Source organism: Opisthorchis viverrini (assembly GCF_000715545.1).
Source record: "Opisthorchis viverrini unplaced genomic scaffold opera_v5_26, whole genome shotgun sequence".
Taxonomy (NCBI): Eukaryota; Metazoa; Platyhelminthes; class Trematoda; order Opisthorchiida; family Opisthorchiidae; genus Opisthorchis; species Opisthorchis viverrini.
Window position 1 is genome coordinate 1,877,038 of NW_008751683.1, and position 24,019 is coordinate 1,901,056.

The window sequence follows — 24,019 nt, forward strand, 5'->3', positions numbered from 1 at the left end:
TCAGATGGAAGTTTCACTAGTCGTGTAAAGTGTTCTTTCTCTGGGCTCTTTATAGATTGTTGGTAGTAGGAAGTAGGATTAAACCAGGTGCAATAACCTCCCCCGTTTCCAAAGGCTTTTGATCTGATGTATTTTTCTCGCACACAAGCTAGAATCCGCCAGCTGGTTCCACATCATTGGGCGGTAGTGACTCCGGAAATCCAGTGCTTACCTCGTCCCTGTTGCGATCGGCGTTCCTTTTGGAGGCCGATTTCGTTTAAACCATTAGTCAGGACGTCATTTGGTTTTCGGTTTATCGGGAAGCCTCTAGAAAGTTTATACCGGGACGAAAAGATCGGTGGTCAGGAATAAAACTCCACCATAATTGGCTGATTATCACGCGGTCAGTCTGCCTCCATGGCTGTTCATTAGTATGAAGACATCAGGTGACACAGCGGCGTTAACTGCGAAGAAAACCAATGCTACTGAAGAGAAAATAGTGTGTGATACAAAGCTGCAAACAACGTCCACCTTTGTCGACACGTTTTCAGCCCAAACGGTTCTCGAAGGGTTTTGGCATCACAGAGAGTTGGTGTACCGACAGAAGCCTTAAGCAAGAACGACTGACCCTATGAGTAGTGTTTTACGTTGGTTCGAATTTGACAAACGAACGGCACACAGACGGCTGTGTACAGTATTCAGTGGATCGTAAAGCAGTCTCACCTCATGAACTGAAAACCATACGAACACCAGCGTAACCCATTGTGGAAGCCTGGTAATCGTTGGAAGTTTGTAGTCCGTAGCTTCATGATAACAGAGGTATCTTACCTCGATTATATCAATCCTGAATTCGAGCTTAGATTTGCAGAAAATGTCTGTTATTAAAGCTTGTAGAGTGGACGCTAGAGCAGTCTGTTAACTGATTTTCTGAATAGAGCGCACGTAAGACCTGCAAAGAAAATAGGGAAATGAGGTATGGAAGGCGAATATAAACGAGGACACGCCAGTAATCACTCTTCTGATTGAACGATTGACTTGCCTGCAGCTATACAGAAAAGTGATGGTGTACTAGAGTTGAAGTTGGGCACGACCTAATGAGGACACCGTTTCATTAGCGGTTTCTTCTTTCTTATCTGTCCCGACTTTTGCTGTGATTAGGATGATCTGCTAGGTGGAACCACGTATTTCCAGATGTGGCATGAACTTAGTGATGTTTATACAGTTCGGAGCTGCAATCCGGGCGCAAAGGCCTATATAAGAGGACTAGTAGAGTTTTGAACCAAGTTCTTTGTTTCAAAGATGGCTGGACAACCGCTGAAGACCACCGTATTAGTTCGTTGTTTATGCAGTGAATGGTCAGGCTTGATACACCTCGCACTCTGAAGATTTTGGAAATTGTTAGCCAAACTTCTATCCTTTGATCAACCTTCTGCTCAAGAATGTGAACGTTTCACGGCTATAGGTCTGGTGTGGGTCATGGAGTGGCCCGTCGCATTAAGTTCTGTCAATTGCACTCAGTAGGAGTTTTCCAGTCTTTCGAAAGTCTTCAACCAGATCGTCTTCATTGGGTATCCTCAAAGGATGGTTAACTAAAGTGGTTTTTGATATTCTTATTTGCTATTCCAACTTTCGTCTTGTTTCAAGGTATTGGCAGAGTGTTAGTTGTGAAATTGGCGACGGCCTTCAACGTGACAACGTGTGGCGAACTCATGCGCGGAGTGACGCGTGGTCAACTAATTGACCTTGTCGGACGGAAAACTGGGGAACGTCTCTACTGGCTTTGCCGTGGTCGGGTGAGTTTTTCTTTCATCACCAGCACCGCCGTATGGCAGTCAGTGCTCAATAGCTCACAGTGTTTGGAGGCCGCTGGTCATAGGGCCGTGTATGCGTGAAAGGGTGTTTTCGCTGTTTCAGTGAAATGAATTTCTAGAATTCAATGCAGGCTGGACACAAAGCGCTTGTAGGAGAAACTAAACATCATGGAAACAAATCGGAACAAAGTGGCTCCTCAGGAACGTTCAGCTGGTACATTTGAAACTGTACTGTTTTAAAGAATGGATGAGAAGTACTGCTTTCAACCTAAATTCAAAAAAACGTGGGGAAAGCATTGCGTTTTGGTCATTGAGTGGGCTTGTTTCAGGCTCCCGTGCCAACTCAAAGCTTTGTCTACCTGGACAGAAAACCGGTATGATGCATCTGCTAGCAGCAGCATCTATCCGGCGCAGATGTGCGCCATTACTTTGCCTCCTATACCCGAGATGGGCGAGATGGCCCAAGTGGTTAGGGGACGAATTTACTGACCGGAATGCCCGTGGTTCGAACCCGACCCCTGCCTCTCGACTTCCCCTGTCTAGGGTTGGGCAACCTGGCAGTATCCCGGCCCTCATGTTTCCTTCGGATGGCATGGCAGCTGGGCACCGGAAAGGTGCTACAGCTGAACGGACTGAACGTTATGCCCGAACCTGCTGCTCCATCTACTTGTTCTTTAGGATGTCATTAACAGGGATTGGGTCCATTTCATGCGGCTACTTTTCTCATTTCGACTCAAACCCGTCATTTTCCATAACAATCTCTTCATCCTGAATGGAAGGAATTCCATGGAATTTTTCAGCCGCCATCCATTACTTCCTAACGTATACGGAGGTGAATATTTGTCATTTCCCGCATCAGCCGAAATAAACTCTGGTTTCCTAGTTACCCTTACCTAGTGTTGGTTACTCCGGTATTGTCAAGCCTGCAACACCATTATAGAATCTGAGACGACAACAGAGCTTACCTGTGTGATTGTCTTCTCTAAGACGTATGTTTTCGATTTCCAATCACACTTTGCACGTATCGTACTTTTCCCACGTAACAAAATTTCACATTGGTTGTACTTTACATAAAGCCGGTCAGATATACTTTGGTTGCTTTATGACTTCGTGTGACATTAATATACATCAACATTCACATACGTTTTTCTCTCGCTCTTAAACATGCAAGTCACATACAAGTCACTCTACCAACAAACTGGACGCTCCCCTTTCTGATATCCATTCACCAACCAGACGGATAGTGTGATAACAGACCATACTCAACTCATTAACTGTCTTAACGTGTGCCTATCGATCTGATTATGCTCATTTATGGGTGGGTGGCTGTGTGAAATGTTCTTATCACTTCAAGCACCACGTTGCATCTTTCAGTGCCTTCCACACTAATGCGATAGTTGAACTCCGGGTTTGGGGCAAAATATAGGTGGCTAGGCTTGTGCTTGTTAAGAGCTTTGTTGTAGCGCTGCACCGCATTGGTTCTTTTCATCGATCGTGTTTCATTAGTTTGTAAGCATGTTGCACTCAGTTCTCCCTAACCTATCGTTTTGGTTTCGTGAGCGCTATCGCTAAAAAATACGAAGTATCTTGTACCAGTATTGTTCTTAGCTTCATGACGTGACATGGGTGAGTAATATGTCATGGCATTCACAATGTGGAGCATTCTGGCTGCCAGACACTAAAAATGAATTGACACACCTTCTTATTTCCAGGATCCGTGTGACCAGCTGCACGTACAAAAGCCTTGCAAGTCGGTGTCAGCGTGCATGAACTACGGTATACGATTACAAACGGTGAGTAGCATTCAATGTGTACGCTGTTTTCCCCTTATCAAACACTTTACGGGCCTCAATGGGTGGATGCTCTGAAGCCGTTCAGTTACGCTTATTCAGATCCGTTCAAAAAAGTGTTTGTTAGGTTGTTTGGAATCCATCGCAATTATTGCATGCGATTAAGCTGGTTTCGTTCTCGACCAATCTCCGAAGCTTTGGACCCTCATTATGCCTGTTGGCGATACATGTGTGGGACCCTAACCGCCAGACCTCTGGTATGCAAGAGGATCACCTTCATTGGTCCTCCGGCAGCTCATGCTAAATGCACCCGAATTATTCTATCCCAACAGATGAACATGTTCCTACGTTTGATTGGTTCCATCTCCAGATCACCGAAAGTTGTCCGGTGGGTTCAGAGCGTTCGTGATACCAGCTTGCCTGGTAGACCTGGCAGTTGGGTCAACGTCCAAACAAGAGCGATATGTGGATCGCGTTTGAGGTGTCTGGTGTGTCGCGACCCGGACTAGTTCCCGACGTGACTGGATTTGCTAGTTGAGATTTTCTTGCTTCGCCGTCTGCCCAGTGGCCTGAGATCTTATCAAATGTCTACAGCCATCAAAGACGCTCGTAGGTTATGATGAATCATCTACGAGTTTAAGACATTCCTTGCGGCGTTCGAGAAAAAGCGATAGCTAAAAATTTGCAGTGCAGTTTCCTCAAAACGGTTCCGGCGAATATCTATCCAAGAGGCTAGACATACGACGTGAAGCAATTATGACCAGTAGTCCATCCATAGGCAGGATGTGTTACAAGGGCACTCAAGCGTACCGGCTTCATCCTCATCGACTAATTGTTCGGTCGATACGTACGCCAGTGCGGGTTTCCCTGACTGATCGCAACCAATGGCGTGCTATGCTACCTTCCTACTTATTTTTATTCCAATTAACCGCGGAGGCGAAATGGCTCAATGGTCAGGGCTCGAATTTACTAACCGGAAGGTCTATGGTTCGAACCCGACTTCCCCTGTCTAGACTTAGTGACCTGGCAGTATCCCAGCCGTCGTGCTTCCTTCGGATGACATGACAGTTAGGTACCGAAAGGGTGCTACAGCAAAGCGACTTATTTTTATCGATTATCCACTGTTGAAAATCATGCCAAATTGACTGAAGTGAAGGCCAATGTCCACTGACGAGATTTATACTGGCGTCCAACTTTGCTGGCATCTCGTCATCCAAAAGGCATGCACCTATTTTCCCGACCGTGTGGCATGCTATTTTTAGCTAAGTTGAATAATTGTCATCATCATGAACATTGAGCACCGTAACACATTGTTATGTGATTGATCTGTGTCGAGCAACCAGTCGAAGTGTGCGTACTTTTGTAACCAAAACGTTGACGCTGAACGGTTGTAGATGACAGTGGGAAATCAAATGCAGACTTTATTCGAAAGGGTGGCTTTAGCTGGGCCAAGTGTTGAAATGAGTGCATGAATCAGATCGATGAATAATTGGATCGTTTTTGACAAATCCATCAATTTTAAATTCAAAAACAGTTATGAGTGAACAATTGTTAGCCAACAAACCGAAGAGAGAAACAATAAAATTCGAGATAGGTTCGATTATTTACATTGGAAGATGATGAGGACTTAAGATCTTTTGGCCGTGTTTGTCTGTAATCAGCTAGCCATATCATCGTGGATATTCGTGTCGTTTTGTAAGTACTGTGGCTCAGCCGACTCCGAAACTCGTACATACGTGCTTGGAACGCATAGTGGGGAGAGAATACGTAAGCGTCTGGCTGCTACAGTAGTTAAAAGTGCGTTGCTTATTCACTTGCGCCTAGTGTGAAAGGACATAGTGTATGACTCCGAATGTTGTTTTGGCATCAAACTGGTGAGACAGAACTAGAGGTGCTGCTTCGAGTCTCCAATGCGAATGAGCAGTATCCGCTGACCCTTGTTTGATAGTTACCTTTGAGTTCGACCAAGATCTTGTCCACAACAGCGGAACGTAGTGCGTAGAACCATTAAGCCGGTCTGCATGGACGTTTCTGAATCTCTGGACACGAGTGGGGCTGCTGGTGAAGTCAGCAATTCTTACTGATTGGCTGGTCATAATTTCATCCGACTGATCACATTTGGATGTTAGCTTCATAACTAGTACTTTCTCATTAACAATAATGACTGTTTCACGGTATCTTTTTTCTAACGTGAGTGTTTCGATGAATCTTGTGGGATACCCATTTTCTTGTAACGTTATCTTCACAATACCTAAGGTATTCTGTAGCTTCTCAGGATGACGGACTTTCCGGGTTCCGTAAGCGATGTTCTGTGAGAGTCGGTGCATCACGTAAGCCTTGTTACATAGACTGCTTTCAAATGTATCGCCCGAGCATCGTTTGAACAGTGCGTTTGGGAATAACGTACAACCATTCGTTTTTTTCATTATGATCAATATTCCTTTCATTGGGCAGTGATTTGATATGTGTGATGCCTGGCTGAGCCAACGCAGTCCATTGAGCCTCGTATTTTGCGCTTTCGATGGTGTCAATCAAATTCCGGTGTTACTCAACACGCTTGTGATAGATTGAAGGTAAAAATCTGAAAATGTCTCTATACTCCCCCATCCACCTGCATATTCCTTACCCTGCAACCTTGCAGTAACAGGACTAACTTCGTTGCCCCCTTGAGACTTTTCGACTTGCATTTGGGTGCCAGAATGGGTGTTAGTCTCTGTACTTCCTGTTGTTTTCTAGTTGGCCGACATGGAGAAGCTGGTGCGTTCGCTGACAACTGAGTTGGTGTCACGTATGTCCAACACCAAACTGACGCAAGACAGTTCCGTGCGAGGCGGTGTTCAGGGTCAGAATCTCACTGTTCGCGTATTCATTAGAGCTCCAAACGCGCCGCAAGAATCGGCAAAGTTTATGGGTATGTGCCTTATTTTTGTGAGGATAATTATGACCTTAACGTGCTTTATGAACCATGTGTCCTCATCATCCGTGTCGCAGTCAGGGCGCAGTTTATTGTAGCGAGTGCAGGTAACACACAATCGGTGGGACTGATGTGGAGTGCTCTGTCACCGTCTGATTAAAACTTGCGTGCCAGTGTTCTGATTGAATCCAATGGTTCAGAAAGAATAACTTTTTTTCCGGAAAATGAAACCTCTGTCGAATTTCCGAGTTTTATGAAAATTTGACATCAAAATGCACACAGCAACTCAATAACAAAGGTGACTCTGCTGTGTTGTCAGATCGACCCGTAACTTGCAGACTCATTCGATTTTGAAAGTAGTCAGACCGCGCAACAACAGGTTTTCGTCCGCTGGTCGACTACCTGCCTAGCTGGTCGCTACCAAAATCCCCACCAACCCACCATACATGCACATTTTTCGTTCCTCTTTACCCACGGCACCGTCTGGTAGAGATGTTAATATGATCTCTGGTACGAGCATTTTGCAAGGCCAGCATAACGATACGAGTTTTTCCACTAAAATCTCCATCTGAAAGTGATTTTTGGTATCCGTTCTGATCAATATTGACCAAAGTGCATCTGATCATGCGCCTGTTGAATGAGTTCGACTGACCAGTGGTTTTTTTCTTGACGAGTCAGAATACTAACTCGAACTATCCAACACAATTTTTTATTCGCCGGGCATCGATACCAATGCGAGCTAGGTGCTGACTGCATACTACGGCAGCCTAGTTGTTGAGTTAGTGGGATGAACCAAGTTGTAAGGTGCTCATTGCGTCTCTTGTTTAGTGACCGGAATACATCCTTCATAATCCTCGACTGGACATTACCCTTAAGTCGCCCCATCTGTTCCTTTAAAGCATGTTTTTGAAATCTTGGTATGGATTCTGAGCCAAACATTACCTGCCGACAAAAAATCTTCTTTTTACTCGGTTGCGGTGAAAAAGATGAAGTCACATAATTTAACCTTGCGTGCCACGGAAATTTCCTCACCGACTGTCCTAGGGCCGGAGCGATTCTTCAATGTGCAGTACAGTCATGAAAGTGATGTAGAATTCCTTCGTCAGCCAACACAATGATCGGACCTTGCTTTTGGAAATGTGCCTTAGAGGTGAAGTCGACATCGTGTAAACTTGACTCATTGTATTTATTTCAGTGAATGGGTGTGATGCTGTTGATCTCAGTGCCTACGATATCTTATTTTATGTTTTCTGGTCCTCTATTCACCTCTTCTCCGATCGATCTTCAACTCTACTAGAAATCGGTATTTACACGCTCGCTTTGTCTTATCGACCTGTGAAGAAGCACACCTTTGTAGTGGTGACATTCCATTGTAACAATCATATTTCGCAAGAGACATTATGGTGTTTCCACACTTGTGGCCTCCTAGTATTGTCTCTTCCAAAAAAACGAGACATTCATCCCCTTTAAAAACTCGCGAAAGCATTCTTTTGCGAATTAGTCATACGGCCTCAGTTGGTGCCAAGAGTTATGATCGATCCTCGCATCACGATGTTGCTTGCTTTCAACGAATATTTTTGTGGAAGAGAACGAATAAGCGTTTGTATGTCATGCTGCTACCTTGTTGTTGAACCTGTCCATCTAAGCCTTGGTTTGTGATTACTTCAAGGTGTATTGCATATGGCACTCACAGTAGAATCTCGTAGGTAGTTGAGAGCTCATGATAAAAATGGAATCGCATTTCCAGTGGGAAACAAAGAGAATTTCACTGAGATGGTGATCGAAATGAATCACTCACGGTTAAAAATCAGCATCAAGATAAAACATCTCATCAGAACGTGGGAGAACGACGATGCAAGCGGGAGAATGGTGGTTTACTAGTCTATTGATGCGACAGTTAATACTTTTTGATACCACTTTGCTACGGTTCTAGCTGGAACATCTGAAGCGTCTCGGTTCGCGGCATTCGACTTCTCCGATGGCTGATAAAAGTTCGAGATGCTATTAGCCAGAAGTTTTCGACTCAGTGGTTTTCTTTGAAAAACCCTCCTCATTCACGGGATCCTCGGGTGGGATCAATATAACCACGTAATAGGTGTGCACAAAGAGCAGGATAAGCAGGTGAACCCTAACGCACATAAAACAAGGCAAGTATTCAGTTCGTAAAGAACTCTTTTGTCCCATACGAAGACTGTCCTGGGACAATGATCACTTTTGGGGTTTCCTTTATCGGTTGGATGGATATGTTGTTTTTAAAATTCTTGCCAGATGAATCTACGTGGTTCAAAGACATTGTCAAAGTAAAATCTGTAGTTCGTATAGTCTGAAGATAAGGTAGACTTTTAGCTTCATTATCATCACGGCCGGTTGCAACACCAACAGAAACGTGCGGTGTTTGACCGCCACGCATCTGAATGGCTGGGTGATACTACTTTGCTTCACGGGTGGGTTTTACGAATGCACAATTGAGTCTGGGGACTAATTAGCCCTAAAGCTCATTCACTCCCCGATTATGTGAAATTCCACGTAATCGTTTAATTGTACCGTATGGTTTATTTGATCAATCATTCCAAAAAAAAGCCTGGTAATCTTTAAAAATAGCTCGGTTATCGAGGTGCATGCTATCGACTGAACCGAATTTGTCATCCAAAAGTACCGATCTTGGTTGGGAGTCCTTGGCGTATCCACTTTATCGAGCTGTTTGTATGTCACAGCAACTAAATTAGTGTAACCTCATATTTTTAATTATGACCTTCGATACTCAAATCTTTCGCACTCTGTGCACGTGAGCCTCTTTAATCGACTTGAAACAATATCGATTGCTATCATGTGTATCGCACGTGCAAGTAATGTGCACTACGTGGCAAGGACCACTCCACCTGTCACCATGTTTCTTGTTAATTTTGATTAATCAATACTTGGATTCTGAGCAGGTGTTACACTCTTCGGAACCCAGTAAGCTGGTAAGTTGATCAAACGTAACAGACTTGAGTTCCTTGATGAGGAACCAGACCACGTATAGAACAGAGGAAACTAGCAACCATCCGCAGTATCTACCTGGCCAACTGTGGTGCTTGCATTTTTAATGACTGATCACTTAACAAAACCTTATTGGTATGTCTAGTAACCCAGTCAAACAGCCCAGGTTCCTGTATGGGCACACTGTGAGCAGATAGGTGTTCCTTTTCCTCAAAGATAAACTAAAGGTCGTCTTGTTCAGTCGAAAATCCTTCCCAGAACACTGTCGGCTCACTCTTAGACTGTTGATGATTGTCAGCTCAAAGGCTACAGTATTTTCGAAAATCAATCAAACCACAGATCTTGCTGTTTCCTGAAGGTTATTCACTTGATCACGTGCACCTCAGTTCACCCAACTTTGAAACGTCCCAGTTATCCGGGAAGTTTAATTCATCCTTCATGAGCTTAAAACTTTACTTTAAGAGCACCCCCAAGTAGACCATGTAGGGTTAATGCAACTCAATCACTCTGATGGTACACGCAAAGGAGAACCCAAAGATGTCGACAAATCAAGTCAGGTGCAATCAGTTCCAAACACTAACTGTGTACTTGAAGGATACACCCGACAGTCAGATGATATCTAAGCTTACTATTGTCCTGATGATTGAGTGTCTAAATATGGGCTGTGGCAGCTACAACCACTGTACGACGAGTACGCGGTTCTTACAGCTGACAATGATGATGATGATGATGATGATGGGGCTGTAGCAGATGACTAAGTTACTCACACCGATGATATCCTGTGAGTGATGGCAAGCGGAAGGATAACTGATCAAACTGGTCGAAGGAAGTTGCAACTATAAGTGACAATTAAAGGGAGACTGATCTTAGGACCACGAAAAGGTCGCAGGCTAGCCTTTTCAGATTCCTCGAGCGAATTTGGCAACAGGGTCCCTAGGAGCACTCTATGTCTATCTTGATTGCGTCGGAACCCCTATTTCAAACGGAATCAAGTGGTAATAATATAGCCTAATATTTTACAGTTTGTACAATATGATATATTTAAGGAACAATATTTTACCGAATGTTCATCCGGTTATCGATGTATGAGGTGGCTGTTTCGATTCCTCGCCAATTTTACTTCTCAGTTCTCTGTGAAATCGTGCATTGACATGTGAATCTAGCTGTCGAATTTCATGTTTTTTTTGCTTTGAATGCTACGCTTTCTTCTTTAGGCCATGGTATCTGCAAAAAGGCCAGTCGCATGATCTCATTACCAGAGGCGACAGCTGATCCTCAAGTCATCCAACGATTCACCATGTCTGTACTCCGTCAGCTATGTCCAGACGTGAAGGATCTGCGTGGTGTAAGTTTATTGAATTGTGGCTAATTTTTTTTATTTTACTGGGCAAAAAACTTATTCTTCAGCGAAAGTATATCCGCTGGTTAGAACGTATATGGATTACGCTTTTCGCCGATCTAGCATGCTTCACCGGAGATACTTCAGGCCGCACCTGTAGCGTCACCCCCAATTTAGTTTGTCATTCGTTAATGCACCACGTGAGCCATACAGCTATTGGGATCACGTGAAAGCGGCCTACTAGATAGCGGTTTGAAAGAGGATAACTTTCAGGTTTCCATTTCATTATCCTTGACGTGTGTGTGCCGTCACCTCCTTAGGTCTGTGAAGTCACTTGGTTTAATGCGTGCTTCAGTTGGTTCTTCTATCCCATGTCACTGTTTTTATTCGTCGCGGTTTTCTTTATTCGGTCAAGCGGTAATAGTAGTCTAAACCCCCAAGGTGTAACGTAAAATATAGCCATCCGCATTGTCCAGGATCAAGTTATATTTGTTGATTGTCTGTTCTAATACACTAATGTGTGCTCATGTACGTAGGAGTTCTGGTCAACTCCGCTGCTTAACTGAGTGGATGAGTTCTGAGTGCTTTACTTCCATATCTGTCATCATCTGTCATATATTAGTGCATAGGTGATGATAGCCATAACACAACTCAGGTGTATGCACTAATAAAAGTAGTTTACAGTAACGATTTGCAGCCTGTAAAAAATGAGGGGCAATATAAAATATGGAGCAAGTCAAAAGGGAACTTATCGTATGTGGGAGTCCCTTGGTGAAAGTCCAGACGGCGGGAACGTGTTTTCTCCGCAGTATTACTGCTACACGTGTTCCATAGTTGTCCGTGGAATTGTGGAGAGCGGTTGACATCCTGATCCCTGCGTGCGCGCGAGTCTGTGTGCACCGACTGTGTTCGGTTTCCTTATGTGTAGGTCCGTTTGCGTGTACGTGGGCGTGTCAGCACGAGTAGTTGCTACGCTCACTAGACGGTGCGGACAATCGACGTCTGATGAGTCACTCTGATGTGACGTGGTTTGCGAGTATGGGAAAAGACAAGTCTCGTGATCCAGTGAGCGACTGTGAGCTGAACAGTCAAGTGTGTGGCTGACCGGGTAGCTACACATACTATCTTTCAGTATCACTTGTGTGAGCCTACTGAAGAGTAGTGGACACATCGGGTTACGCCGTTGGACAGCCGCGCACATTGACCGCATATGCACCACCTGAACCCCGGTGTAAATCCGAGGGGAAAAGACCGGAGAATAAATAGGAAGCGACTGTCTCACAGTACACGTAACTGGTGTTCCACACAGTTTGTTACGATGGTTTATGTGGAATTACATGGGGCTTTCTCGTTTCAAAATACATGTGCATCGCTTGGTCAAATGTCTGAAGTATCACTTAAAAAGTAGCCGGATAAATGGACGGTTCCGCTGTGGTTAGTGAATCATTGATGTCATTTGGGTTTGCTAAAACGAGGGAGATGGACCAAGTGGTTAGAGCGCGAATTTACTGACCGGAAGGTCCGTGGTTCGAACCTGACCTCTGCCTCTCGACCTCTCCTGTCTAGGCTTGGGCAGCCTGGCAGTATCCCAGCCCTCGTGCTTCCTTTGGGTGGCACAGCAGTTAAGCACCGGAATGGTGCTACAGTTGAACGATTTTTTGCTGAAACCGCTGGATTTGTCGATGTTGTTGTGGACAAGGTAGCTTCCTTAAACAACACTTACTGCACTCCATTGAACTTGTGAAGTGCTTCAGGAGCATCATGGATCAGCCGCTGAGTATAATCATACACTGGAGAGACTGTCTGTACTTCAGCGATCAAACCAACGGCCAGTGATCACACATCTCATAGTCGCCAGACTGCTCTAAGTAACTACAAGATGAACTTGATTTCCAGTGGAGTCATTCATGAACTACATTTCCAATAGACTGTGCTTAGCTTTTGCTTTTATTTACGAACCGTCGCCGAAATCGGTATCGGACATTTCGGTTACGGTTACATAGAATTCCAGTGGGGTCATTCATGAACTACATTTTCAATAGACTGTGCTTAGTTTTTGCTGTTATTTACGAACCGTTGCCGAAATCGTTATCGGACATTTCGGTTACGGGTACATAGAAAACAGTCCTTACCACGTTACCTTGCGCAGCTTGCCTGGTTATGGGGTAACAGCGTGAGGCAGATGAAATGCTGCGATACTTCCTTCTTCAAGCTAATTATTACGTCAATGAAGCATCCGTGTTCAATGTCGATGTTGATTTTCCAAAGGATAGATGGTAGATATGGACAACCAGTTCCTGGATCTCTGCACTCTTATTGTGTTGTTGCATTTTCAGCAACCTTACTTATTCTGCACTGTTAAGACAGGTTTTTAGTATGAAATATCAAACTATTTTACCATGATACTTAGCTGCAATACAATGCGGAGGTACGAGAACTCAGATGTTGTCCAACTTCACATAACTAGACACAATTGCAGCCTCAAATATCGAGCCTTCCGGTCAGCACTTCACACTTGGCTTTTTCGAACACACTGCTACGTATATTGTAGTGATAAGCAAAACACAGGGCTCTGCTCAGGTAGACTCCTGTGTGTTGTGGTATAACGCTCCGTAGCGCTTCGCACATGCAGTCAGTAGTCAACGGTTGCCTTTCCTCTTGTGCTGAATATTTTTGCATGTCCATTTTTAGTTGGGTCTTCAGATGAATCGTCTCTCAATGTCGACAGTGGATCGTTGTGTTAATAATCCACTGGCAAAGCCGTCTTCGAATACCTTATCTCCTCCGACCGCATCATCTGTGAGTCCCACTTCCTGTCCGGTAATCAAAGAAGTTCCGCTAAAACCTGCTGTCATTTCCGAACCGGTTATATCAGGCGCCCAGGCTTCGGAAGTATCACATACACCTGTGCGTGTCCGACGGAGGTCTCTTCGCTTGAAGCGCCCTAATTCATCCTCTGGGTAAGGCGCTCTCTTTTGTCATCCGTATTCGTTTTTTCGAAGCCTAAACGCTTCATGAAGATGGCCTCAATTGCGCTATCTTATACGAACCGTTGTTGTCAAACATTACACACGTTGACTACATCCAACAATCAGGTCCTTTAGTTTGAGTTATTCGCGAAATCTTAATGAAAAGAGGACTGACGGTTGAAGATTACCTGCATACACACCGCTCGAGTTACAAGTATTCCAACAACACAACAACGGTTAACAGGACCGATGGAAAACTGATGCGTCAGGGGAATCGACGCTGCAGGGGGTATTGTAATCTGGAGCTTTTCGACTAATTGAGGTAGTGTGGGTTTTTATTTTAGAAGGGGACTACTTTGGTCACTAACTAACCAGTCCATTCTTAAGCCCTTTACTAGAATTGTGAATACCCGCTCTGCAGCTGTCAACTTAGGAATTTCACAAGACTGGTTCCCATGGCGTAGTGGTCGTTGTAAGAGACAGAAATCTCTATACTCTCGATAATTCAGAATAGATCAATTGACATTCAGTCCGAAAATGAGGCCCTGAAATTGGACAAACTTTTCTTGTACACTGCAAACAGCTCTCGTACGTTATACTAGCGCCAACGATCATACTTGCCGCTTACAAAAAACTTGTTGTTCTCCCCTACTCGTGTCATATATTTTGGTTACAACCCAGGGCTCATTCAAACAACCACACAGTTCCCCCCAGTGCTTCAGAAACCATGAGATTACAAGATAATTCAAGGTAACCGTGATACCACTATATAATCAGTGGTGGTCCTGGGAAAATACCTTATCCCGAGTTTGAGATAGCTCGGCGATTAAGGCATCCGTCGTTCGAAACCCCGACTTTTCTATTGCTCCTTCTAGGTTTTGGCAGTTTGGCACTATCTCAACCCTCGTGCTTCGTTCGGCTTGCACAGCCGGTATGCAATTTAATGATGCTAGTGTATATTTTCCACGACGAGTACGCGGTTATTACAGCTGACAATGATGATGATGATGGTGATTATTTTACTCTATTCTTCACAACCGAGGAGGCTGTCAATATGGCTGAGTTACTTTGCAAGAGGAAACACCACAATGGCACTCCTGTCACTGAGCTAGGTTCACCAGCTGACTGTCATAGGCATAGCTGATGGCTGATCCACCAGCAGCACGGACTCGTCAGTCTGAAAAAACTGTTTAATGGAGCAAACAGAGGAAAGAATTCTCCAATGTTGAGGGTTATGGTCTTACTTGAGTTAGGCACGGCAGTCAGTTTCCAGTGTTGGTTTTATCTATGGTTGCCCGGCCAATCTTATTCTCTCAGGTTTACATCAGTCTCAGTTCTTTGCACCTAGCAAAATGTACGCCTCCTCATGAGTCAGTTCTGATTAATCAGTTTTGCCTAGGCTAGTATGTGATTTTAGGCCATCGATGCCTGGAATGAGCCAGGACTAACAAATACGCAATGCGATGAATGGTGGGGCTTCACTTGTTGAGTTGGCTCCGCACTACAGACTACAGTGGCTCATGTGTAAGCGAAGTATACCGAATTATCGCTCACTGAGGTAAGTACTCTCTGTTCGTGTCAAATTCAAGGTGAGTTAAATCAAGGCTCGGACAACCCCAAACTTGGTAGAGGAATACGAAGTTTACGACCAGTTTCACCGATGACCTGTCATCTAGGATTGTATCCCCCTGACTATCACAGGCTAGATATATTGGCGACCGATGTCAAAGCCGTTTTTGTTGTTAGCTTCTATTCGAACTGCTTTTCTAATTATTTGGGTGAGGGAGGACTGTAGCCACCTCAATTGTTGGTGGTAGACTGGTAAGAGGTTGCTTACGGTATGTTTGTTCCTCTCGTCCATTGTTGGACCTTGTTAAAAGAAATCTACATGGATTTGTAGCTGTTAGGCACCCTGTCTTCAAATTGGTGTTGCCGTCCGCAGTGATGATGATGGTGTCCGCAAATGCAACCACTGTTGGCCTGCAAATCTGCCTAGAATGCTAGCCGCTGTGAATCAATACCTTTTCACAGACAATGGGTGACTTGTAAATAATCGATAACGGACACAATCGTGAGGATTTTCAGAGGTGTGATGTTTGTCAATGCAGTCCCACAGCGAACCAATCACATCCGTGCGGTTCAGTTCAAACGAAAATATGCAGCTTGTTTTCTCTGGCAGTAATTTGATTAAACTACGCATCGGCTGAATGGCACTTAAGATTTTGATCTGAATTTCCACAAAATCGTTATGATGGGAACGAAGATCTTAACATCTCTCTTCCTCTCGTTGATGTGCTGGCCGTAACGTGCTGCCCATACGCTCACACTCTGTTCGCCGCAGTGGAGAGCAAGTTGGTCTAAATGAGGTTTTGGATGGGAACAATTTGAGCCAGTGAGCTGGTGAGACCACATTCGATTTCCACGGCCAGTCGGTTACAATGTTAGGTCACCCAGTCGAGTCGGAGTCTGATTGACGATGGTAGTTATACTTCAATATCTCGTTTGGCTTTGCTCCGATTGCAAATGGCATCTTCATGTCCATTGGGTTTAGCTGTAATCGATTGGAGTTAAACAAGTATCTATGAAGACTGACTAATTTCGCACTCAAGCTTTGTACTGAATCAATTATTAGATCTTTGAGTGGACCAATAAAGTCCATTGAAGTTGGTAAAAACCTGTGGTATCGAAACCCGAGAAACTTTTAAGGGCATCCGCGTTAACAAGGAATTCCATACTGAGTTCGTAGTGGGCTTGCCCGCTCATACGTATGGGATAGGGAGTTGAGTTCGCTAACCCCACTCACCCGACTTAATGCTGCCACCGTGACGTGGTTTTCGGGCGTGAGTGCTGCAATGATCCCGCTGACTACACTGGTTGGAACTTTGTTCCACAAGGTGAAATAGTGGAAACTGCTTCGCAGTGGTGAAACTGTGGCAGCAGCGGTTCTGACAATGATGATGATGACCTCTAAGTCTGCTCACTGACTCAACATTCCCCAACTCCATTTTGACTTAACTGAATGCTCCGATTTCTTTTCGATGTGGTACACAGACCGCCAGCGTCTGTCTACCCCAGTGATTGTATAAGGCTCATTCTCTTCTACATAGTTCTCCTCCCTCTAAGCACCACCACCCTGTAGGACCATCCGCTAGGAGTGATGACCCCATTCATCTTCCATCGGTCCTGGAAGGGACGTCTACAGACCAGTCGGTGCTAACATCCTCATGTATATCTAAATCGCTCTTCGAGTGTTGACGCCAGTTTTCTGGCTGCTTTTAATGTTCGTGCCGTGATGCAAGCGAGACAACAGACTGCTCCTGATCCCACACTGGACTGCCTTGAAATTTATCTATACTGTGTAGCACAAACAAGAATTCAAAATCCAAGCACAGTCGTTGAGCTACCGTTCTCTCTGCCTGCATGTTCCCATCCAACAGCGTGCCAGCCACGGACCAAAACTGATCACATCATCATCATCTACCGATGGCGTGGATCAACAACCGACTGTCGCCTCTTTCGGAACCGTGCAGTGGTCCGAGTTCGTTTCTCTCTTCATCGTTCAGGATCTCATTGGGGGAGGACACCTCGCGTAGTAACTGAGATGCTTGCAGATCCTGAAGTTAAACGAACTTGTCGGAACCTTTTTCTGGTCTCTTAATTTACTTTAGTTTACTACATCGACGAATGTCAATTCGCACTGGAACGATACGGCCACGGTGCTGGCAGTTTTGCCTGTGACATGCCTGTGCTAACTCCACTCAAGCCCTAGATTCAAGCGGAACAGTGGCTCTGCTTGAATCTGGTACACTTAGTATATTTAGGCCTGACTGATCCGTAACGACCGCCTTTGAACGAAACCATCAATGATCCGAAGGGCGCGTCCACCTTCAATAAAGAAGGACTCCTCGACCGCACCTTGAACAACGGTTCACTTGACCACCTGCTACCACTCAGTCGGATTCTGGAACCAAACCGGAACCACGGACAATGAATCCATAACCCCATGTGGCCTCGGAGACTAAATATTTCATATCTCTTCTCAAGCGCCACCCAGCTGCTGGTCCGGATGACCTCCCACGCACACTGTCTAGGGATAAGGATGAAGTACTCAGTCGTCGCTTGTCTGACCTAGTTACTTCCATCTGTTTAAAGGAAATTGTCCCACGCAACAGAGGAAAATCGGTAGCAATACTCGTTTCCAAAAAAGCGGCCCTTATTGAATCAGGTAACCAAACGGATGATGTTAACTCCAGTCGTGACGCAACCCCTGGCGTCAGTTGTTCCGCCCCGCCTTGTGTTGGCCCGTAAAGCATTGATTCGTTTGCAGCAGGCGGGATTTCATCCTTCTTGAAGTTCCGCTTACCATATCTTCACACTCCGTCAGGTACTTGAATGACGCATTAGGTAAACACGACCTACAATTTTGGTATTCTTGCGTTCCCAAGGCGCTTTTGACTCACTTCATCGATCTGTTCTCTTTAGCAAGCTTCCCCTGCAAGGAAAGTTTGTCAGTACATAAAATGGTGTACAGGGTATCCACTCTCCCTATAAAGTGGTGTCAAGGGTGTCCACTCTCCCCCTTATTATTGAATTTTGTGGTCGACGAGATAATCAAACGACTGCTGGAAGGTCTCCAAAATCCTGGTGTTCAAATAGCTGCTAAGGAAAACCTTTTCAATCTGGAATATGCAAGAATTTGCAAGAAGAACATAGGGCACAGGTGATTTTGAATAAACTGACCAAAATTATCCCGTCCTTCCGCATACTCTGTAAATTCATGCTTCTCGACGTGTAGTCACTGTGCGCGCAACTTACATTACAGGGGGGGGGGGAATTCTAAGTTGTGGATTTTTAATGTATCCTTGAAGTTGTATAAGTGGGGCACGCACCTCTAATGCTCAAGTCGCGTTTGTTGATTTGGGACACCTACGGCGACAACGCCGGATACCCCTGGATGTACGGGCTTTGTTGTTTGATTGCAAGACGTGATCTTTTCGAGCACTGGGACGTCTTCGTATCTTGGATAATAGTTGTCTCAGAACTATGGCTCGTGTAATCTCATGTCGGTGAATCCGCAGCGGAAACATTAGCAAACAAGTTTTCGGGTGTGTAACAAAGACTGCATTGGAAGAATGTGTCCCGTGCCAAAAGCCACAACGCCTTGTTCATTTGCTACGCATGCTGAATCATCGTTTGCTGAGGTGTGCTGTGCCCAAAGCGGAGTGGCACGAGCAGAAAGGTGGCCAATGTTTAGCCTTATGAAAGCCTATTATGAAAGCATGGGTACTGTTAGTGCGCCTGGGCTTCCGAGATGGGGTCTGGTTGATTCCGCCAGTGCATGTTTGTAAGAGTTGCAAGATATAGCTGCCAATCGATGTCAGTTGCGTTCTTGTCTTTTCATCCAGACTCTGTGTGTTTGTACTAGGCTAGGCCCCTTCGTCATCTACTTTTATCCACCTAAAGGCTTTAAGGTTGATTATGGTCATACGGCATATCATTGTTGAACACTAATGTCATCCTATTGGTGTTGATGATGACTACCTCAGTGAGTACATAAGGCTCCTACTGCGTTGTAACGATTTTCAGAAAATTGAGCAGCCTCGGTCACGTCCTAAAATAGTATCGTGCGCACCTATCGGAGAAGAGCGTCGTTGAATAGATAGAGTACCGTGTTGACAACGCTGAACCGTGCCGTACGCAGCCTCCTAGCTGACCTCACGGGCACCTAATGGAGGTGCCCTAGGTCACAAAGTATCTGTCATTAGGCTGGCAATGTTGTTGATATGTTATGACCTCAAAGGCTAGTCAGGTCTGGTCCATTATTCTCGACCCGCTGTCGTTCCTCACAGTCGACAGATTTAGTCATCACTAAGCTTTTGCTCTTATTCCGGTCTTGTTTTTTTACTTGCCCAGCAAATGCTGTGGGCCTACGTGTTAGTCAGCCCTTCAGCAACGTTTTTTTAGTGTTTCATTCATCTGGATGGATAATAATGCTGCAAAAGACTAGCTTAGTATACCTGCGAAAGGATATCGCTTCAGAAGATCGTTGGTTGTGTACAGACCCCACCTCCTCTTTAGAGTTACATCTTTTGAAGGTGATGTGAGGTTATGCAGCACTGAACCTCAGTGTTCCACCTGTAAATATCGCCTCGCTCATTCGTCTGAATTTTGGAAACGGTAACAAACTATTCATTTGCTTAAAATGGCGTGCGTTTATCAGCTCGGTAAATGTCCCATTCAGTGTTTTTAATGCAACAGTAGTTTGGGAGGTGATGTTCATCTGTTCCCTGATTTGTTCTGGCAAGTGACATCGACCTATGCAGCGCAGTTGAGAATCACCGTACATCTGTTCAATCCTCGTCACTTATGATCAGCAATAAGAACCTCTAGGGAAATTCATACCTTCAAATTTCACGTGGCGTATATGAGAGTAAAAAATGATAGTAAAGTGTGGCTGTTGATTCTCAATCCGTGTTATCGGGGTCACTCCAGACAGGAAGTGTTGTCCCGGAAGCTGAACTCGGAAGTAGGCCACCAATTTGTGTTGTGGCATAAGAATTGTTATCGTACATTGTTTTGTCCCATGTCGCAGTTTCGTTACCGTTATTCCAACTTTGGTTTGATTCCAAGGCTAAATTGTCGATCAGACGAATTTCAGTCTGGTCTGGTATGGTATGGTCCTTTGGTGTGGCAGGATAGTTTATTGGTACTGCATTGGCCGTTTTACACCACTGATAAGAAACCAGGGTTAGTGGTTTAGGACGTATGCATTATCGTTTTCTGCTCTTATGTCATGCGACGGCAGTCGCAATGGCTTTCACACCTCTAGAGAGGTAGTGACCGGACAGATAAGCTGTAAACTAACGCTTTCATTAAAAGATTGATATCTCGGCGCCTCATGCATGTTGGATGTATCTGTACGCGATCCTGGCTAGTGCGATAACACTAGTCACTCCAGATAACACGTTTGGAGTTCTTGATAAGACTTGAGCCTGCACTTTGTATTTTGATGCTGGGTGCAACATTCCATAGCGGTTCACATACATCACCAAGCCACAGTATGGCGTTCACAATATGCAGTCCGTTCCCTACCACAGTGATATTGTCATCACAATTGAGATTTGTAGCTATGCTTCAAGAAGGAAATCTCCATGGCACTGTTATTGATTTTGAAGTGAGTCACTTGCTGAAGAACGTCAGTAACACAGTTGAACAGAAATAGCACATTCAATGGTGACAGAAAACTGCTGAAAGAGATGTCTGTATAACTTGGTTTGATCCAATGTCCTGAGTATGCTCACGAGTTTGGTTGACATTCTTCGGTGTACCAACTAATTCCCCGGGAAATTTTCGTCCAAAGGGACCAATTCAATTCAGATGTCCGGGAACCTGATGACAGTTGAACGTTGGTAGATGCGGCGATGCCTCAAGAGCTCCTGAAGTCTGAAAATTTGTCCAATGCGGAATCGTTTTTTTTACGAAAACCAGCTTTCCGCTCACGTTACAGAACTTCAAGAAACAACAATAGTCCGCAGTATTTGCTACACTAAAGCTATGAGGATTAATCTCCGTTGGTTTGACCGTTCTGTCGAAGACTTTGTTTTGTGTATTGGTACAGCTGCTGACCTCGACCAGCAGACGCGTACTTTTTCTTGCACCAATATTTCACCAGAGGGGTCGGTGAGCTGATGGAACGAAGCGTCACTTTTACCTTTGAACACTCCTGTGAAGAACTCATCTTGTTAGAGTATCCTGTCAACTGGTAATGCCTCCACCATCGTGCTTCCTTCGGGCCGCACGGTACATAGATCGTGTATTTCATGCGTCCCTTTCGGAGCCCTATCTATGGCTCAGGAATCATCTTCGTCAATAGTTAGACTGAACCCTTAATTACTCCAGTCAGAGTTCGTTACATGTTCGCTGTTGATGTCCCATCACCCAAATCTTTGTACCCCCGTATGTAAGGGCATACTGCAGTACAAAAAAAAACGCGTTCCTTACTTCCTTTTGGTCTTATTTTTGGATCCACATTGTAATGCACTCATGTGACTACTCTTTGTTCATATAAGCTTATCCGTGCTTCGGCGTTTGTTATTCGTATCAATAAGGCTCCCACAGATACTTCAGATATTACAAATGAGTTACATTTAGAATAGTTGTACCCATCCGCATATATATTGCTCAGTATTGATGGCTATTTTGGACAGAATATACCCCTAGGCAGCTGGAGTGTTGTTTTCCCTGCATTTGACACGCTACCACCCTGGCAGTATCCCAGCCCTCGTGCCTCCTTCCGCCGCATGGCCCCTAGGCAGCTGGAGTGTTGTTTTCCCTGCATTTGACACGCTACCACCCTGGCAGTATCCCAGCCCTCGTGCCTCCTTCCGGCGGCATGGCAGCTAGGCACCGAAAGTGTGCTACAGCTGAACGATTTTTTCTCTGTTATCACGAACAAGAACTGAATTCCCCTCTATATAGACCACTGGTTTCCTACAAATCACACCTTTTTCTCCCAAGGCTTCCAAATCCTACCGTTCCGAGCTTCAACTCCATGGGCTCCCTCTCACCGTTGTGCGTAAACACAGCGTTGACTTCGAATGACCCACCTCGATCTGCCGACGATATTGTTGTCCCGTCCAATATTTCGAACCCGCAGTTACCGGATGCAGAAGTGAGCCTTGTGCTTTCGAGAATCTTGACCGTCATAAATCTTTTAAATTTGTATGTCTTCTCGCTGCTTCCCAGTTGTCATCTCCCATAGTAATCTGGTAAGAGTTCATATTTCGGAAGCCACTAGATTCCAATATTGCTCCCTTTATTGTAACACCTATGTGATCAGGTGCAGGCCCCGATGAAACGTTCTGACATCAGTTTCGTCCGGAATTCACCTGTGAATCAATCTAACTTACAAAGCGCATCGAAGGAAAGTGCGATCTCCGTGTAACCTAATAGTGTTTAGCCATCGTGCTACTCATCAGTTGTGCGGCACCCATAAACCGGGTGGACTCAATTTCTCAACACGGTAGACCTTCAGTAATCTATGCCGTTACGACATGGACGGGCAACAATCGGTTGAAGGTCAGCATTCTGAATTGGAGACAATACCGGGAGAAATCTCACCCTGGTAAAATGGCCGATCGACGGAGCGAGGTTTGCCTCTTGGTGTTGGAGCGGGAACTGCAGAAGCAGTCGAAATTTGTCTTCCTCCTCTGCCGGTGAGAAAACTTCAGATCGTTATGGTGTGTCTGACACTGACTACCAGAGCATTCGAAAATTCGAGTCTGACATCAGTACAATTATGAGATTGTAGAACCAGCATCGATCAAATGTCTGCTTTTTTGAGATAATAAGCTGGCTTAGTGATTTCACCCAGAATCATGCAAACTGCGTTGATACCTAAATTTCCTAAATGTTCCTCTGTTCCTTGGGTGTTGCATAGTTCTAGAACTAGCTGACACCACCCTGAAGCGATTGATGTCCTCAAAATCAAACGTAATATTTGTCGCCGCAGCAATGGAAAAGAAACGGTTTTTCTTTGGGGTGCGTGATTTTCCCACCAAGCTGTTAACGATCGCTTGATCCAGCACCCTCAGTTCCCTGTGTACTATGCCATCAGGCCTTGTCATTTTCACATTCACAGTTTGATGGTACAGTCTTTTTTAATTTCGAATAGCCACCTGAAGCCGCAAACAACCAAGCATCTACCTAATTCGCAACTGCTCTCCAGACGTTTATCTTTTTTAATTTCGAATAGCCACCTGAAGCCTCAAACGACCAAGCGTCTATCCAACTCGCACCTGCTGTCTAGACGTTTATTCTGTTCCACTTCTACCTCTAAGGTGTCTTCTCATCGTCCTCTTCACACAGAAGAAACATGCCAATAGAAGAGCAAATTGGATTCGCATGGAAATGGTAATTTAATTGGGCAACTGGAACTGCGCACTACAGTGAACTGCGATTACTTTCCGTGAATGGAGTTCGCCTGTCTAATGTGCAGTTGTACTGTGGGTTTCTAGAAAGCCTGTAAACCCGCCGTACTTATGAGGTTAGGTCCTGGTGATTGTCGCCCGTGAGTGTATGGGAAAACGCGTGTACACTTTGTAGTGTGTGAGATCACAAAACATTGCAGTTTTCCACTTTAGTTACAAAGGCCGCAGTCCACAGCCGAAGCAAGGGAACCATGCAGCTATTCCTAAGGGATGAATATTGCATGCGTAATAACTAGTACTTGTTCGTAC

The 24,019-nt window shown here is 44.9% G+C and overlaps 1 protein-coding gene across 1 annotated transcript in view; it reads left to right on the plus strand.

Moving 5' to 3' along the window:
* The window catches only part of T265_02287 (hypothetical protein), a gene marked incomplete at both ends in the record, with an annotated part of 89,853 nt that overhangs the window by 51,267 nt on the left and 14,567 nt on the right, over window positions 1-24,019 (plus strand). The window contains 6 exons of the mRNA XM_009166491.1: window positions 1,624-1,772; window positions 3,503-3,583; window positions 6,317-6,491; window positions 10,688-10,818; window positions 13,504-13,772; window positions 22,299-22,452. Of these exons, the coding sequence (XP_009164755.1) occupies window positions 1,624-1,772; window positions 3,503-3,583; window positions 6,317-6,491; window positions 10,688-10,818; window positions 13,504-13,772; window positions 22,299-22,452 (959 nt within the window). The remainder of the gene's footprint in view (window positions 1-1,623; window positions 1,773-3,502; window positions 3,584-6,316; window positions 6,492-10,687; window positions 10,819-13,503; window positions 13,773-22,298; window positions 22,453-24,019) is intronic.